Source organism: Microcaecilia unicolor, chromosome 3, assembly GCF_901765095.1.
Source record: "Microcaecilia unicolor chromosome 3, aMicUni1.1, whole genome shotgun sequence".
Classification (NCBI taxonomy): domain Eukaryota; kingdom Metazoa; phylum Chordata; class Amphibia; order Gymnophiona; family Siphonopidae; genus Microcaecilia; species Microcaecilia unicolor.
In genome coordinates this window covers 244079125-244097432 of record NC_044033.1, presented here as the reverse complement: position 1 = coordinate 244097432, position 18308 = coordinate 244079125, and the positions used below count along the sequence as shown (strand labels likewise).

The 18308-nt window shown below is 47.0% G+C and overlaps 2 protein-coding genes and 1 long non-coding RNA gene across 3 annotated transcripts in view; all 3 read left to right on the top strand.

Annotated features, from left to right (window-relative positions):
- LOC115464537 (zinc finger protein 845-like) overlaps positions 1–18308 on the top strand; it is a 924208-nt gene that overhangs the window by 381164 nt on the left and 524736 nt on the right. The window lies entirely within an intron of this gene.
- The window catches only part of LOC115466435, a 478102-nt gene that overhangs the window by 212839 nt on the left and 246955 nt on the right, over positions 1–18308 (top strand). The gene's annotated exons all lie outside the window — the stretch shown is intronic.
- Positions 1–18308, top strand: part of LOC115466395 (oocyte zinc finger protein XlCOF6-like) — a 33694-nt gene that overhangs the window by 5404 nt on the left and 9982 nt on the right. Inside the window, exons 2-3 of the mRNA XM_030197593.1 lie at positions 2535–2661; positions 8485–8598. Of these exons, the coding sequence (XP_030053453.1) occupies positions 2535–2661; positions 8485–8598 (241 nt within the window). The remainder of the gene's footprint in view (positions 1–2534; positions 2662–8484; positions 8599–18308) is intronic.

The window sequence follows — 18308 nt, the reverse complement described above, 5'->3', positions numbered from 1 at the left end:
AATTCCAGAGTTTAATTACACTTTGGGTGAAGAAAAATTTTCTCCGATTTGTTTTAAATTTACTACACTGTAGTTTCATCGCATCCCCCCTAGTCCTAGTATTTTTGGAAAGCGTGAACAGACGCTTCACATCCACCTGTTCCACTCCACTCATTATTTTATATACCTCTATCATGTCTCCCCTCAGCCGTCTCTTCTCCACGCTGAAAAGCCTAGCCTCGTTAGTCTTTCTTCATAGGGAAGTCGTCCCATCCCCGCTATCATTTTCGTTGCCCTTCGCTGCACCTTTTCCAATTCCACTATATCTTTCTTGAGATGCGGCGACCAGAATTGAACACAGTACTCAAGGTGCGGTCGCACCATGGAACGATATAATGGCATTATAACATCCTCACACCTGTTTTCCATTCCTTTCCTAGCCGCAGCAGCACACTGAGCAGAAGGTTTCAGTGTATTATCAACGACGACACCCAGATCCCTTTCTTGGTCCGTAACTCCTAACGTGGAACCTTGCATGACGTAGCTATAATTCGGGTTCTTTTTTCCCACATGCATCACCTTGCACTTGCTCACATTAAACGTCATCTGCCATTTAGCCGCCCAGTCTCCCAGTCTCGTAAGGTCCTTCTATAATTTTTCACAGTCCTGTCGCGAGTTAACGACTTTGAATAACTTTGTGTCATCAGTAAATTTAATTACCTCGCTAGTTACTCCCATCTCTAAATCATTTATAAATATATTAAAAAGCAGCGGTCCTAGCACAGACCACTGAGGAACCCCACTAACTACCCTTCTCCATTGTGAATACTGCCCATTTAACCCCACTCTCTGTTTCCTATCCTTCAACCAGTTTTTAATCCACAATAGGACTTTTCCTGCTATCCCATGACCCTCCAATTTCCTTTCATGAGGTACCTTGTCAAATGCCTTTTGTAAGGTATCGCTTGTCGGCTCCACCCGGGTTTTGTTGGCCGGTTCAGCTCCGATCACCGTTTGCCGCGCTGTACCCGGCACCGCTTCCACCGAAGCCCGGAGCTTTTGTGGATGCAACTTGCATAATAGTATATAATAACTAGTAAAAAAGCCCTGTTTCTGATGCAAATGAAATGGGGGCTAGCAAGGTTTTCTTGGGAGTGTGTGTGTCCCTGCCCTCTCTCCCTTCCCCTGTGCTGTCTGTCCTCTCTGTCCCCTCCCCCCTCGGAGTCGAGTCCTTCAGTGTTAAGTTTCCTGCTGTTTGTTTGTGTTACAGAGATAGTGAGGGCTTCTGCCCTCTCTCCCCTCCCCCCTCTGGGTCCTTCACTGTTACAGAGAGAGCGATTTGATTTGGTGCTTTGCTGTGTTTTCCTTCACTGTTTGTGTTACAGAGAGAGCGAGGGCGGGGCAGACACTCATGGGGAAACCGGATATCTCTCCCCCTTCACACTTCCGGCTGGAGGCTTCATTTAGAACGTTGGTGGTGCCTTTTATATATAGATACTATATAATAATAAAAATCTTGAATTTATAGAGAATTTATAGAGATTTCAGTCTTTCTCCCACTAAATGCCCTTATATCGCTCCATGGGTCGACCGCACCTCGAATACTGTGTTCAGTTCTGGTCACTGCATCTCAAAAAAGATATAGTGGAATTAGAAAAGGTACAGAGAAGGGCGACGAAAATGATAAAGGGGGTGGGATGACTTCCCTATGAGGAAAGGCTAAAGTGGCTAGGGCTTTTTAACTTGGAGAAAAGAGGGCTGAGGGGAGATATGATTGAGGTCTATAAAATAATAAGTGAAGTGGAACAGGTAGACGTGAATCGCTTGTTTACTTTTCCAAAAATACTAGGACTAGGGGGCATGTGATGAAGCTAAAAAGTAGTAAATTTAAAACAAATCGGAGAAAATATTTCTTCAGTCAGCATGTAATTAAACTCTGGAATTTGTTGCCAGAGAATGTAGTAAAGGCAGTTATTTATTTATTTATTTATTTATTGCATTTGTATCCCACATTTTCCCACCTATTTGCAGGCTCAATGTGGCTTAGTGGGGTTTAAAAAAGGTTTGGGTGGCTGCCTAAAGGAAAGGTTTGGACTTCTAAAGGAAAAGTCCGTAGACCATTATTAAATGGACTTAGGAAAATCCACTATTTCTGGGATAAGCAGTATAAAATGTTTTGTACTTTTTTGGGATCTTGCCAGGTATTTGTGACCTGGATTGGCCACTGTTGGAAACAGGTTGCTGGGCTTGATGGAGCTTCGGTCTGTCCCAGTATAGCAATACTTATGTACTTATAAATATGGACTGGTTTAGCTAACTATTGGATATTGCACTGGAAAAATGCTGTTTGAGAACAGAATATAGAGGCTTCTGCACTTTATAGCTTCTTCCACTTCCTTAAGTTCTTGGCTTCTTTATGAATGGTGTGAAATAATTTGCACCAAGATATTAAATCTTTATCCAGTAATAAAGGGATAGAAGGTGAGCTAGTGGAGAATATTATACAAACAGGCTCAATCTACAGTAACTACCCTAACCTGATTATCTTTCCACAGGCATCAGTCGCGTTCAGTGATGTGGCTGCTTTTTTCTTGGAAGCGGACTGGGACCTTCTGGGAGAACGGCAGAAGGAGCTGTACAAGAAGGTCATCAAGGAGATTCACATCTTCCTGATATCACGAGGTAAATATGCTTATGTCTGTCACCTAATCCCCACAGATAACACCAATGGATTGACTGGTATTTATTAACTAATATTTATTCCTTGACCACATTTTCTGTATTTCTATATGAACATGAGATATGCATCCTGAATTGGACCAAGGTCCATCAAGCCCAGTATCCTGTTTCCAACAGTGGCCAATCCAGGACACAAATACCTGGCAAGACCCCCAAAAGGTTCAATACATTTTATGCTGCTTATAAGCAGTGGATTTTCCTACTACTACTACTATAAATAATTTCTATAGCGCTACCAGTCGTACGCAGCTCTTCACAATTTAACAAGAAGAAAGACATCCCAAATCAATTTAATAATGGTCTATGGACTTTTCCTTTAGGAAGCGGTCCAGAGCTTTTTTTTAAACCCCGCTAAGCTAACCGCGTTTACCACATTCTCTGGCAACAAATTCCAGAGTTTAATTACACGTTGAGTGAAGAAACATTTTCTCCGATTCGTATTAAATGTACTACTTTGTAGCTTCATCGCATGCCTCCTAGTCCTTGTATTTTTGGAAAGACTAAACAAATGATTCACGTCCACCCGTTCTACTCCACTCATTATTTTATAGACATCATATCTCTCCTCAGCCGTCTTGGTCTGACTCATCATGGTTTTTCTTATGATTTAAGAGATTAGGGTCTAAACTTGAATTTTTCAGCAGTGGTTTCAGCCACATCTCTTTCAGTACTATTGGTTAGCATATCTTTTCCATGGGGTGTATTATTCATAACATTTACTTACGGATGCTGCCATTTTGGCAGGGCTGCAAAAATCCCAGATGCCAGGTCCCTAAAATTAAGGACTTGACTCTGATAATATCTCAAGTCCAACAGGAGCTACTGTGACTCTCTAGGACCCAGTTAAAGGCACCCTCAGTTGCAGGACTGGCAACACTGTTAAACTAGAGGCTTCATATGAGACTACTACTATTAAACATTTCTATAGCGCTACTAGACTTACGCAGCACTGTACACCTTTGGAGACTGTCTCTTTTATGACAAAACTGGCTTTGGGTGGAGGTTGGATTATTTACCTCTCTGATATCTATTTGAGAATCATAACTTACTACTACTACTTATAATTTCTATAGCACTACTAGACGTATGCAGCGCTGTACACTTGAACATGAAGAGACAGTCCGTGCTCGGCAGAGCTTACAATCTAATTAGGACAGACAAACAGGACAAACAAGAGATAAGGGAATATTAAGGTGAGGATCATAAAATAAGGGTACTGAACAAGTGAATAAGGGTTAGGAATTTTATTTATTTTATTTATTTATTGCATTTGTATCCCACATTTTCCCATCTATTTGCAGGCTCAATATGGCTTACATAGTATTGTTAACATAGTTATTCCAGTATATCAGGTACAGTTAGTATTGTGTAGAGATCAATTAAGGGAAGAAAGAAGAAGGAAGGGATTTAATAGGGTAATTATAGAAGGTGGGCTTTCATAACTGAATGGGTTGGTGAAGTGGATTAGTGAGGCTATAGGTTCTCATTGTAGGCCTTGTTAAAAGCAGCATAAAAAAGGTGGGCTTTTAGCTTAGATTTGAAGATGGCCGGAGATGGAGCTTGACGTACTGGCTCAGGAAGTCTATTCCAGGCATATGGTGCAGCAAGATAAAAGGAATGGAGGCTGGCGTTAACGGTGGAGGAGAAGGATGCAGATAAGAGAGATTTACCCAGTGAACGGAGTTCCTGGGGAGGAGAGTAGGGAGAGATATGAGTGGAGAGGTACTGAGGAGCTGCAGAGTGAAGGCACTTGTAAGTCAATAAGAGGAGTTTGAACTGTATGCGGAAACGGATAGGGAGCTATTGAAGTGACTTGAGAGGGCTAATAATGAGCATAGCGACACTGGTGGAATGTAAGTCGTGCAGCAGAATTTTGAACAGATTGAAGAGGAGAGAGATGGCTAAGTGGGAGACCTGTGAGAAGCGAGTTGTAATAGTCTAAGCGAGAAGTGCTAAGAGTGTGTAAAGGTATCATATGTCAGATTTGTACTATATACACAAAACTATTCCCAACCCATATCATATGTACAATGGACACTCATAGACTCAACGGTCTTTTTCTGTGTTCAGGCTTCTAATCATAGCACGATTCTTCAACCTATAGTTCAAAATGCCAGACTTAATTTGTGAAAAAATTCACGGAGCAATAGATAGGATCCCGACATAGTCAATGTTTCGCCGAGGCTGTCTCAAGATACTCCAAAAAAGTAATACTTTTTTAATTGAGAAAAGCGTCCCTGTAAATAGAGTAAAACATTTTAACTCTCCAACAGGACATGAACGTCATTAACAGTAATCTAACATGGATATAATCTAACTCAGATGGATATGAGATAACATATTAGGTCTTCAGGTAACCAGATGTTACAGATGAGATGTTCTCTTTTTCTCTCTTATGTCCTGTAGATAGAGATTAAATTACAGGGCCTAATTTTTCCTTTTTGGATGCTTTCAATAAGAAGCTGAGACTATTTTTGCTTTATTTATTTAATTTCTTATATACTGCCTGCACGCTCGAAAACTATCAAAGCAGTGAACATTCAGATACAGTAGAATTTCTCTGTTCCTGGAGGGTTAAGAGAGAAACAGACTCATTATCAAAAGAGAAAAACATCCAAAAAGTGACATAAGTTGTAAAGGGGTCCGCTTCCTCCACTCTGGGTTGGAGCCGGCAGCAAAGAACCAGACTGCCATATGGACTTAAGACCAAAGTGCTTTATTCTCAATTCAGTTCCACCCTCTGAATTGAAATGCAGTTCACAAACAGGGTTCAGGCCGGGTTCCAAAGTCCAGCCAACATTCAGTTCCTTAACAGTTCAGGCCCACTTCCTTCCCCTCTCCCTCAGAAGGGCTCCGTCAAAGTTCAGCCTGCTGTTCTATACATTCCAATAATTCAACCCTTTCACAAACAGTCTCTTCAAAGGAAACCACTACTTAATGCCCCTGTCGTCTTCACAGCACCCAGGAGGACCCTGTACCAAACAGGGCTGGCAGCTTTCCTCCTACCTCACAGCACCACACCCCTGTGGCCTCTCACACTGCCTTCATATGCTGGTCAGGGTTACATCTACATTCTCACACTCCATGGCAGCTTACTCTTCCCCCCCCCCCCCCCCCCCCCCCCCCCCCAGGGAAGCTCCAGTGGCAGGCCCTTTCCGTCCTCCACCTACTCCATGGCAGCTTCTCTCTCAAATCAGTTTCCTCTCCCTCCTGGTGGCTGGGAGCCATCCAGAAATCTCTCCCTCCTCTCACAGCTGGAGGGAATTATATATTGGTGATGCAGCTAAGGGACTAAGCTTCACCTCCCTTCTCCCTCTAGTGGGGAAGGGAGTAACTGGCTCCCCTAGCACTGAGCCACTGCTCCCCCTGCTGGGGTTGGAAATCCGTTCCACCCTTTTGGGGCTACCCTTCTCTCTCCTGCTTGCAAGGGCTTCTGGGAACCGTAGTTCAGGGAATAGCTGCTTCTGTGTGGGGCCCCGAGTGCTAGCTTTGTAACAAAGTCTGCATTTGGATGTTTATCTCACAAGGACGTCCAAATCAGTATTTTCGAAACCTATTTTTAGATGTCTTTCTCTGAAGTCTCAGAAGGACGTCTAAATCTCAAGGTGGCGTGGGCGGGACTTGGGCGTTCCTAAGACTTAAATGTCTTTCAACCATAGTGGAATGTAACAAAGACATCCAAGACTAAAACTTAGATGTTTTGAGCTAGACCTGTTTTTATAACGAATAGCTGCAGTGGGAATTGAACCCACTTCCCCAGGATCAAAGTCTGCTGCACTAACCACTAGGCTACTCCACACAAGAGGTGTCCCAAATGACCAGATGACCACTGGAGGGAATTGGGGATCACCTCCCCTTACTCCCCCAAATCACAAAACATTTTTCCAAACAGCATTTTCAAGAGGAAAAAAATAGACTTTTTTTTTTTTTTAAGAAAATGACCTTTCCTGTTCTGATTTTGGACGTTTTACAAAAATCGTCCAAATTCAGACTTAGATGTCATATCCAAAAATGCCCCTTGTGCATTTGACTTGCCCAAAGTCAGAAGGATCAGCAGTGGGAATTGAACCCATGTTGCCAGGATCAAAGCCCTCTGTACTAACCATTAAGCCACTCCTCCTCTGTTTTGGATGTCTTGCATTTGGCCAGCTTTTGTTAAAAAATGGACCAAATAAAAGAACGTCCATATCACAAGACGTCCATAGCATTTTCGAACATAAAAGATAGACATCTATCTTTTTCGAAAATGACCTTCTTTCCTGTTCAGAATTGACGTTTTTGTAGACCGAGCTCATCGTCTTTCCACCAAAACCCACTTCTCCTCTTCCTCCACTTTCTATCTCAGTTGATAACACCCTCATCCTCCTTGTCTCATCTGCCCACAACCTCGGAGTCATCTTCGACTCCTCCCTCTCCTTCTCTGCGCATATCCAGCAGATAGCCAAGACCTGTCGCTTCTTCCTCTTCAACATCAGCAAAATTCGCCCTTTCCTCTCTGAACACACCACCCGAACCCTCGTCCACGCTCTCATTACCTCTCGCCTTGACTACTGCAACTTACTCCTCACCGGCCTCCCACTTAGCCATCTATCCCCCCTTCAATCTGTTCAGAACTCTGCTGCACGTCTTATATTCCGCCAGAACCGATATAATCATATCACCCATCTCCTCAGGTCACTTCACTGGCTTCCAATCAGATACCGCATTCAGTTCAAGCTTCTCCTTCTTACCTACAAATGCACTCAGTCTGCTGCCCCTCACTATCTCTCTACCCTCATCTCCCCTTATGTTCCCGCCCGAAACCTCCGTTCACAGGACAAATCCCTCCTCTCAGTACCCTTCTCCACCACCGCCAACTCCAGGCTCCACTCATTCTGCCTCGCCTCACCCTATGCCTGGAACAACCTTCCTGAGCCCTTACGCCAAGCCCCCTCCTTGCCCATCTTCAAGTCTTTGCTTAAGCCCACCTCTTCAATGCTGCTTTCGGCACCTAACTCTTACCTTTCAGGAAATCCAGACTGCCCCAATTTGACTGCCCCTATCGAACTGACTTTTCACTTCTCCTTTAGATTGTAAGCTCTTTGAGCAGGGACTGTCCTTTTATGTTATATAGTACAATGCTGCGTAACCCTAGTAGCGCTTTAGAAATGTTAAGTAGTAGTAGTACTATCGAAAATGCCCCTTCACACCTCCAAGGTGTTCTACACATATAGAACCAGATTCTATATATGACGCCGAAAAAAAGACACCTAGGTGTATTCTATAAACTATGCCTAAAGTTAGGCACAGTTTATAGATTCTACCTTGGGCTCATCCGCACGACTTAATCTAGTCGTGGGAATTTAGTGCATATATTTTTTAGAAATGTCCACGATCTGCCCTTCCACGCTCCCTTTTCGGCAGCACACAGAATTTATTTTATTTATTCATACTTGCATCCCACAATTATCTAAGAACACCTTTCGGTTCAATGTGGCTTACATTTAACAGTTGCTAGAGATTACATTGATTCAGTTACATTTGCAAGGTTGTATGATCACTTTATAGAATATGTTTAGCAGGTTATGCGCGTAAATTCTAATTAAAGCCAATTAGTGTCAATAATTGCTTGTTAATTGGCAGTTATTGGCGCTGATTGGCTCGTTGAGGTAATTAACTTGCGCGCACAATACAGAATATGACCCAAATTGCAAGCGCAATTCAAGTTACGCTATATAGAATCTGGGGACTAATTTAAAATGTAATGTTTCTATTTGTTATTGACAGGCCATTCAATTCTTAATCCTGCTGTTATATTCAAGATTAAGAATGAAGATGAGAAACATGTCACCCAATACTATGAATGGGAGGGGAAAAAAAGCATGAAGAACCCCACCGTGAGTAAGTAAATGTTTTGGAGTTTAATTGCTTTGGGCTTCTTTTACCAAACTACGCCAGCGATTCCCGCACGACAATGCAGATGAAGCCCATTCAAAATGTTTGTTTTTTTCATCGCAGGCCTTCACTGTCCTGTAACAGGAAAGTGGAAAATTACTTTTTATGTAGTTGTTATACATATCTATAGAAGTGTCTTGTGGACTTCTGATAAATAATAAAACATAGAACATAGACTGTCTCTCTTTGTTAAATTGTACAGCGCTGCGTAACCCTAGTAGCGCTCTAGAAATGTTAAGTAGTAGTAGTAGTAACATGAAATATAAATAATATCCAAGAAATGTAGTACAAAAGAAGCAATACCAGACCAAGAAGATAAAATAAAATTTAGTATCAGAAAAAACAAACATTTGAAATTCAGTTCAGTTGAAACAATCAAACATATAAACGGCAAGTGACCGACTCACCTGCAAATGTGCAGTAGAGACTTCCCTCTCTGTCCCACCCTCACGTCAAGACATGATGACGTCAGAGGGAAACGGAGTCGGAGTTACTGTCGGACGCTGCCGCCTGGAAACGAACATCGCACGCACCAACCTCCACCCTCCCCCCCATCCCCGCCGCCGCTCCCGCCCTCCTCCGTATCGGGCCACCTGCACTGACCTGACAGCGCCTCTCACCTCCGTGTGGAAGCACTGCAGGCAGCAGCAGAGCAATCTGCTGCTGCCTGTAGCGCTTTCACACAGAGGTGAGAGGCGCTGTCAGGTCAGTGCAGGGGGCCCAGCATGGAGGGGGGAGGGAGCTGCGGCGAGGAGGGTAGCTGGAAATCTCGCCCGTTTTAACGGGCTTAATGGCTAGTAAAACATATTCCATACAGGTGAAGTTAGATGAGAATAATCAAGTTGTACAGAGGGGGCCTCTTTTACTAAAGTGCAGTGGGTTTTTGCACTTACCATGCTTGAACATCGAATATTAGCACACAATAAGTGCGAAGGCTGTGTTGTAACAGTTGGGGGTTTGCCCAGTGTGATCTTTGCAGCTATTGAACTGAAAAGTTCTTTACCGCACATTGAGGTCAGTTCTATACAGGGGACCTAATAGAGGTCTAAGATGAGAAAGGGTAAAGGGTTATGGATTTAATATACTGCCTTTCTGTGGGTACAACCCAAGCGGTTTACATATATATGCAGGTACTTTGTCTCTAGTGGGCTGACAATCTAAGCTGCTTATTTTGTACCTGGGGAAATGGAGGGTTAAGTGATTTGTCCAGAGTCACAAGGAGTTGTATTGGGAATTGAACCCAGTTCCCCAGGATCAAAGTCCACTGCACTAACCACTAGGCTACTCCTCCGCTAGCAACATTCCATGTAGAATCTCAACTAGTAGCAACATCCCATGTGCCACTGCACTAACCACTAGGCTACTCCTCCACTAATGACATTCCATCTAGAATCTCAAATAGTAGCATCATTCAATGTTCCACTGCACTAACCACTAGGCTATTCCTCCTTAAACATTCCATATAGAATCTCAAATAGTAGCAACATTCCATGTTCCACTGAATAAACCACTAGGCTAGTCCTCCAGTAGCAACATTCCATGTAGAATCTCAAATAGTAGTAACATTCCATGTTCCACTGCACTAACCACTAGGCTACTCCTCCACTAGCAACATTCCATGTAGAATCTTAAATAGTAGCAACATTCCATGTTCCACTGCACTAACCACTAGGCTACTCCTCCACTAGCAACATTCCATGTAGAATCTTAAATAGTAGCAACATTCCATGTTCCACTGCACTAACCTCTAGGCTACTCCTCCACTAGCAACATTCCATCTAGAATCTCAAAGAGTAGCAACATTCCATATTCCACTGCACTGACCACTAGGCTACTCCTCCACTAGCAACATTCCATCTAGAATCTTAAAGAGTAGCAACATTCCATGTTCCTTGTCATCAGCAGCAGATGAATCCATTAACTGATGGGTTGTATCCACCTACCAGCAGGTGGAGATAGAGAACACTGAAAAACCATAGTTCCTCTTGGACGGCTAGCCCCAACTGCCTTCAGTATTTCTGTATCTCCCAGCAGGTGTGGACATACCTTGATCAGCTTCTGGATTTCAGACTGCCTTTGGTGGCTCTTGTGCTTTGCCAGTTGAGCAGGGGTGTTGTGGCTGGTGGTGCCCACTTTAAAGGCATATAGGTTTGCCCTTTCCCTGCATTACCCATTCCCCCCGCCTCCCGGAGTCCCTCTGTTGCTGCCTGCCTCCAACTTTCCTCACAGCGTTAAAAAAAAAAAATGCGCTTTTACTGTGTGGGTGTTCTGAGGTTTTTTCCAGTGATTCTGGTTCAGTACAGCTTGACCGGAGCTCGTTGACTCGGTCCTCTGAGGTGAGAGTGGTGCCCAGCTCCTCCGGGGAGGTCCCGGGGACACCGTACCGATCGGGGTAAGTTTTGGTGCGAAGCCGCCATTTTATTGCTATATTCCCGTCCTGTCGGACGATGGCTGCTGAAGGAGTTAAGCGCTGCTCCCGTTGTGTTAAACGCAGATCAGCAGCGGGGCTGTGTAAAACGTGCTCCTTAGACGCTCACGCTAGTATGAGCATGGCGAGCGATGTTTCTTCCCGCTCGATGGAGCTGGCAGCGGGCGCCATTTTGGAAGCGCCGTATGCCTCGACCCTCGCGGTTGCGGAGGAGTCTGGGGGCAGGGGGACGCCTCGTTTAGAGGCTGCCAGAGGAGCTCCTACATCCGTTTCTCCTAATTCGGAGGCGGAGGGTCAGGGTGAGTTTTTCTCCCCTGAGTTTGTGCCAAACTATTATCAAACCAAAACCTCAACCCATACATATACGCAGACGACGTAACGATCTACATCCCATTTAAACAAGACTTAAAGGAAATATCCAATGACATCAACCAAAGTCTCCATATCATGCATTCATGGGCAGATGCATTTCAGCTGAAACTTAATGCAGAAAAAACCCAATGCCTAATACTCACATCTCAACATAACCCGAACAAATTCACCACCATTAACACACCAAACGCTGGCTGTAAAGAGCAAATAATCAAGAAACTTCAAACAGCCCAGAACACTGCAGCTAGACTCATATTCGGTAAAGCAAAATATAAAAGTGCCAAACCCCTACGAGAAAAGTTACATTGTCTCCCTCTTAAAGAACGTATCACGTTCAAAATATGCTCCCTAGTTCATAAAATCATTCACGGAGATGCACCAGCCTACATGTCAGACCTGATAGACTTACCACCCAGGAATGCTAAAAGATCATCCCGCACATTCCTTAATCTGCACTTCCCCAACTGCAAAGGTCTAAAATACAAACTAATGCATGCGTCAAACTTTACCTACTTGAGCACACAGTTATGGAACGCATTGCCACGCAACTTAAAAACGATTTACGAACTAACTAACTTCCGCAAATTACTGAAGACCCATCTCTTTAATAAGGCATACCACAAAGATCAACAAATGTGAATATACACAACTCCTCCACATATATTCAGAATTGTCTTACAATATCTGCTTTATATTACTATCATGTTTTTATCATTATCATGTTACCCAAGATCCTCCTGTAACACTAAATATCTATCTTCTAATATATTTCCACCATTCATGATGTACTGTAAGCCACATTGAGCCTGCAAAGAGGTGGGAAAATGTGGGATACAAATGCAATAAATAAAAATAAATAACGCATAAGGCTTTCATGCTGAAAAGAGCTCTGCCGCAGGTGTCTGACACTGCGTTGCATCCTGGCTTCCCTCTGGGTGTTGATACCCCGGGGATGGCTTCAGAGGTTATTTCCTACCCCGAGCGTTGGAAACACGCTAAACATTGACTGGTAAATTCCCCGTCTGAAAGTGGCGCTTCCTTGTCATCAGCAGCAGATGAATCCATTAGCTGATGGGTTATGTCCGCCTACCAGCAGGTGGAGATAGAGAACACTGAAAAGCCATAGTGCTCTATGGATGGCTAACTCCATCTGCCTTCAGTATTTCTGTATCTCCCAGCAGGTGTGGACGTAGCTTGATCAGCTCCTGGAAACATTCTGCCTGGGGTGGCTTCTGTGCTTTTGCCAGTTGAAGCAGGGGTGTTGTGGCTGGTGGTGCCCACTTTGAAGGCATATAGGTTCGCCCTTTCCCTGCCTTACCCATCCCCCTGCCTACCAGAGTACTTCTGTTGCTGCCTGCCTCCAACTTTCCTCACAGCGTTAAAAAAAAAAAAAAAAAAAAAAAAGGAATACGCATTGGTTCTGCGTGGCTATTCTGAGGCTATTTTCCACGTGCAGCTTGACCGGATCTCGTTTGACTCGGTCTTTTGAGGTGAGAGTGGTGCCCAGCTTCTCTGGGGAGGTCCCGCGGGCGCCGTTCCAATCGGGGTAAGTTTTGGCGTGAAGCCGCCTTCCTCAGCGACCCTCCAGACCGGTCAAGACGCCCAGCCCACAATAGCCAGTATTTTCTCAGTCTCAACAGAGGGTATACAGGCAGCCTGTGCAACTTGTCCGGTTTGGTAGGATTTAGCTATCCTTTTTGAGAGCTTAGTTTGTCTGTTCCTGGGAGTGAATTCCTGTGCCTGGAAAGCTTGGTGTGCTGGGGCTTGGTGGGTCCGGTGGGGCCTGCCATTGTCCCCTCTGGGGTGTCACACCCGGGCGGCCGGGTCCCTCCCCCTATCTGGCTCTCCCGATTGGGCAGCTTTGTGCCTCAGCTGCAGTTTTATATTGAAGCCTTGAGTGCCGAGGATTTGATAGCAGCAGCAGGGCTCAAATTAGTGCTGCAGTAAAGTTTGGAAAAAAAAAGAGTAAGACCCAGACGGTGTTGAGAGCTTTGGAGCTGCACTCCGGAGTCCGGAGCTGTTCAGCTGTTCAAGGAGAACTGAGAGTGGCTTGCCTTTGGTGAGTTCCCTTTTTCTTTTTCGCTGGGATTTGTGCTGTTAGCGCTTTGCTGTCGGGGAAGCCGCTCTGGTGCCGGTCTTGTGGGCGTCGGGGGATCGACGCGGTTGGCGGTTCCTGCCGTTTCTGTGGGGAGCCGAAGGTTCAATCCTCCGCGCCGCCAGTGTTAGCGGCGGAGCTTCCTGTGCCTGCCTTGCAGGAGGTTGCAGGGTCTCAGGGTCGCAGTTCAGCGGCGGTCCCGATTTTAGTGGGAACCACCGCCATCTTGGATTCGACCCCGAAAACCCCGGACATGGTCGGAGGACCTCAGGGCAGTCCGGTTTCAGGTTTTTCTGGGGGGGGAGGGGCGTCTCGGGAAGGATGGGCTTCCCCCCAGAATTTATTTGGAGTTTATACCAGGCCTGGCAGGCGGGGCCGACTCGCGTGGAGCCCCTTAGTCTGGGGGGGGGGGGGGGGCTAGCGCTAAGAGACCACGTGTTGAGTGGGCTGATGATTTAGAGTGTTTTTCTCCTCCGGAGTCAGAGGGCGACTTTAGTCCCCTGGAGGAGGAGAAGGAGGGGTCGTTGACTGGGCAAGATAAGGAGCTTGCGTTGCCCGGGGAGGACCCTTCGGTGGTTCGCATTTTTCACAGGAATGAATTGGCGGACCTGATTGAGCAGGTGCCTGCAACGCTCAAGTTTGATCCGGCAGCAGCTCCGGCACCAGACGAGAAGCAGGACCCGCTGGTTAAGGGGATCAGACGGGTCTCCCGTACGTTTCCTATGAATTCGGATCTCAGAGTAATGGTTACGCAGGAGTGGCATTCGCCGGAGGCTCAGTGTAGAGTGGCTCGGGCCATGGCTAAGCTCTATCCCCTTCCGCAGGAGGATAGAGATTCTTTAAAGCCTCCGACCATGGATGCCGTGGTGACGGTGGTGACTAAGGCTACAAGGATTCCTGTGGATGGGGGGGGGCTGGGTTGCGGGACCTTCAGGACAGGAAATTGGAGACATTTTTGAAGCGCAGCTTTGATTTGTCGGTTCTGGCTTTGCAAGCATCGGTTTGTGGAGGTCTGGTGGCTCGAGCGTGTTTCCGCTGGGCTGAGCGGCTATAGTCCGCAGGCTGATAGGGCCTCCTTAATTCAGGATTTGGCGAAGCTGGAGATGGGGTCGTCCTTCTTGGCGGATGCGCTGTATGATTTGTTGCGCGCATCGGCTAAGAACATGACCTTTGCTGTGGCGGCTCGGCGTGCCCTGTGATTGCGGGGCTGGGTGGCAGATGCCGCGTCCAAGGCAAAGTTGTGTTCGCTTCCCTTTAAGGGTTCTTTGCTTTTTGGAGAAGAATTGGATAAGTTGGTGCGGGGTCTTGGTGATGCTAAGGTTCCTCGACTTCCGGAGCTGCGTCCTAAGGCTTCTGGGGGGTCTGCTGTGCGCGGACGGTTTCGTGAAGCTCAACGGTATCGGCCTGGTAGGTCCTCTGGGGGGGGGGGGGGAACCAGGGGTCGTTTTTTCCACAGAACCCAATCCTTTCGAGGTGGCCGCCGTGGGGGGTGAGATTACTCTTCGGGAGCGGCTGGCACGTCCTGTGTGTCGCAATGATGGTTTGGGGGCCCAGCCTCTGGTTCGCGTGGGGGCTCGCTTACGCTTGTTTTACCAGAGGTGGGTCCAGATCACGTCAGACCAGTGGGTGCTGCAGATAGTGCGAGATGGGTACGCACTGGAGTTTGACGGTCCTCTGTCCGATTTCTTTCTCGTCTCTCCTTGTCACTCAAGGCGCAAGGCAAGAGCAGTGCGAGACACACTGTCGCGTCTGATCGGTTTAGGCGCTGTAGTGCCTGTTCCTCCAGGAGAACGAGGAACGGGTTGTTACTCCATTTACTTCGTGGTTCCCAAGAAAGAGGATTCCTTTCAGCCCATTTTAGATCTCAAGAAGGTCAATGCGACGCTAAAGGTTCCTTCCTTTCGGATGGAAACGTTACGCTCTGTCATTGTAGTGGTTCAGGAAGGGGAGTTTCTGACTTCATTGGATTTGACAGAAGCTTACTTGCACATCCCCATCCTAGAGGCGCACCAGCGTTTTCTTCGTTTTGTGGTGTTAGGGAGACACTTTCAGTTTTGTACGCTCCTGTTCGGCCTGGCAACAGCTCCTCACACTTTTTCCAAGGTGATGGTGGTTGTGGCAGCGGCTCTATGGTTGCAGGGCATTTTGGTTCATCCGTTTCTTGACGACTGGTTGATTCGAGCCAAAACACGGTCGGAGAGTGAGGAGGCTACCGCCCGGGTGGTGACCTTTTTGCAATCGCTGGGTTGGGTTGTCAATCTGGCCAAGAGTCACCTAGTTCCGTCACAGTCCCTAGAATATCTGGGAGTCCGTTTCGACACGAAGAGAGGCCGGGTGTTTTTGACAGCTCCTCGCATTTCCAAGCTGCAGGTTCAGATCCGCCAGCTCCGAGCTCAGAGGGCGCCTTGGGCGCGGGAGTATCTTTAGGTGTTAGGTCTGATGGCAGTGGCTATAGAAGTAGTTCCTTGGGCCAGGGCCCACATGAGACAGTTGCAGGGAGCGTTGTTGACTCGTTGGTCCTCTCAGTCCCAGTGTTTGGAGGACAGGCTAGCGCTGCCGGAGATTGTTCGGAACAGCCTCCGCTGGTGGCTCCACACTCCGAATCTAGCGAAGGGTATGCCGCTAGATGTGCCAAATTGGGTGGTGCTGACCACGGATGCGAATCTGTCAGGCTGGGGGGCGCATTGTCTAGGGCAGGTGGCCCAAGGGCGCTGGACGTTGGAAGAGGCGTCTTGGTCCATCAACCGCCTGGAGACGCGAGCAATTCGGTTGGCTCTTCGGTCCTTCCAGAGTCTTCTAGAAGGCAAGGCGGTCAGAGTTCTTTCGACAGGGGGGAACGAAGAGTCCAGGGTTAGCTGTAGAGGCGGCGGAGTTGCTGGGGTCATCTTCAGGCTGTCTCGGCAGGCCACGTAGCAGGAGTGGACAATGTGAGCGCGGATTATCTGAGCAGGCACATGTTGGATCCCGGAGAGTGGGCTCTCCATCCCTCCGTGTTCGAGCGGGTAGTGTTGCAGTGGGGTCGGCTGGTGTTGGATCTCATGGCATCGGCCGACAATGCTCAGGTCGCTCGGTTTTTCAGTTGTCGAAGAGATGCTGGAGCCGAGGGTCTCGACGTGTTGGTCCTGTCGTGGCCGACTCAGCAGTTGCTCTATGTGTTTCTGCCGTGGCCGCTGGTGGGCCGCGTGGTGCAGCGGATCGGTCGTCATCCCGGCTTAGTGATTCTGATAGTGCCCAATTGGCCTCGTCGGCCATGGTACGGAGATCTGATGTGTTTGCTGGTGCAGGATCCAATTCCCCTGGGGCCTCGGGTGAGACTGGTGCAGGGGCCGATCGAGATGGCCGACCCCTCTCCATTCTTGCTTACGGCTTGGCTCTTGAAAGGCACAGATTGAGAAAGAAAGGTTTCTCTGCCAGGGTGATTGATATGATGTTACGGTCGCGTAAGAAGTCCACGTCTTTGGCGTATGTGCGGGTGTGGCGCATTTTTGAGAATTGGTGTCGAGAACGGAATTTTGTCCCTTTGCGTGCTTCGGTGATGGAAGTTTTGGATTTTTTGCAGGATAGTTTGGACAGGGGGCTCTCGCTTTCTTCCCTGAAGGTGCAGGTTTCCGCTTTGTCTTCAGAGGTAAGATTCGGGGAGTCTCCTTGGCGGCTTCTCCAGACGTAGGACGGTTCCTGAGGGCAGTGAAGTTGATTCGGCCGCCTCGTCGTCCGATGGTTCCGCCTTGGGATTTGAATTTGGTCTTGGAGACTCTGGTGGGCCCTCTGTTTGAACCATTGGCGTCCATCACATGTAAAGATCTTACTTTGAAGACTGTTTTTCTGGTGGCCATGTCTTCCGCTCGTAGAATTTCAGAGCTTCAGGCCTTGTCTTGTAGGGAGCCTTTTCTGTCCTTTGCAAAAGAGAAAGTGACTTTACGTACGGTTCCTTCCTTTGTTCCTAAGGTGGTTTTCGCTTTTCATGTAAATCAAGTGATTTCGTTACCGGTGTTGGGGGATCGTTCTGGGGATCTCTCTCAGCGTTAGTTGGCTAAGTTGGATGTTTGACGAGTCTTGCGGTCGTATTTGTGCAGAACGAGAGATTTCTGGGCTTCGGATAGGTTGTTCGTTTTGTTTGGAGGTCTCAAGAAAGGAGCTGCTGCCTCCAAGGGGACTCTAGCTAGGTGGTTGAAGGAGGCTATTGCCTCAGCTTATTTGTTGAAGCGGCGTACGGTGCCCCCGTTACTTAAGGCACATTCTACTCGGGGGGTTGCTGCTTTCTGGGCGGAGAGTAGTTTCATTCCTCCGCAGGATATTAGTAAGGCAGCGGCATGGTCGTCCATTCATTCCTTTGTGAAGCATTATAGAATTGATGTTCAGGCAAAAGAGGAGCGGCTGTGTTATCTTCTGCTTTTCGAGGGTCCCACCCTTAAATTTCTACTGCTTTGGTACTTCCCAAGCGTCTTGACCGGTCTGGAGGGCCGCTGAGGAAGGTGAAATTAGGCCTTACCTGCTAATTTTCTTTCCTCTAGACCCTCCAGACTGGTCAAGAGCCCGCCTGATTGATTATCAGAAGTATTGTTAGTATCAGAAGTATTTGAGCCGTGTTCTGCTAGGACTATTCCTTTACTTTTCTGTGGGTCGGAGAGTTTTCTTTGACTATAATAATTTACAGAGCGGGGCGCTTGACGTTCCGTCTGTCTAAGCACATTGTTGGTGTTTGGCTATTGGTTTTCCAGGTGCAGGGGTTTCTAGCTTCAGAGTTACTGTTTCAGGGGTTTT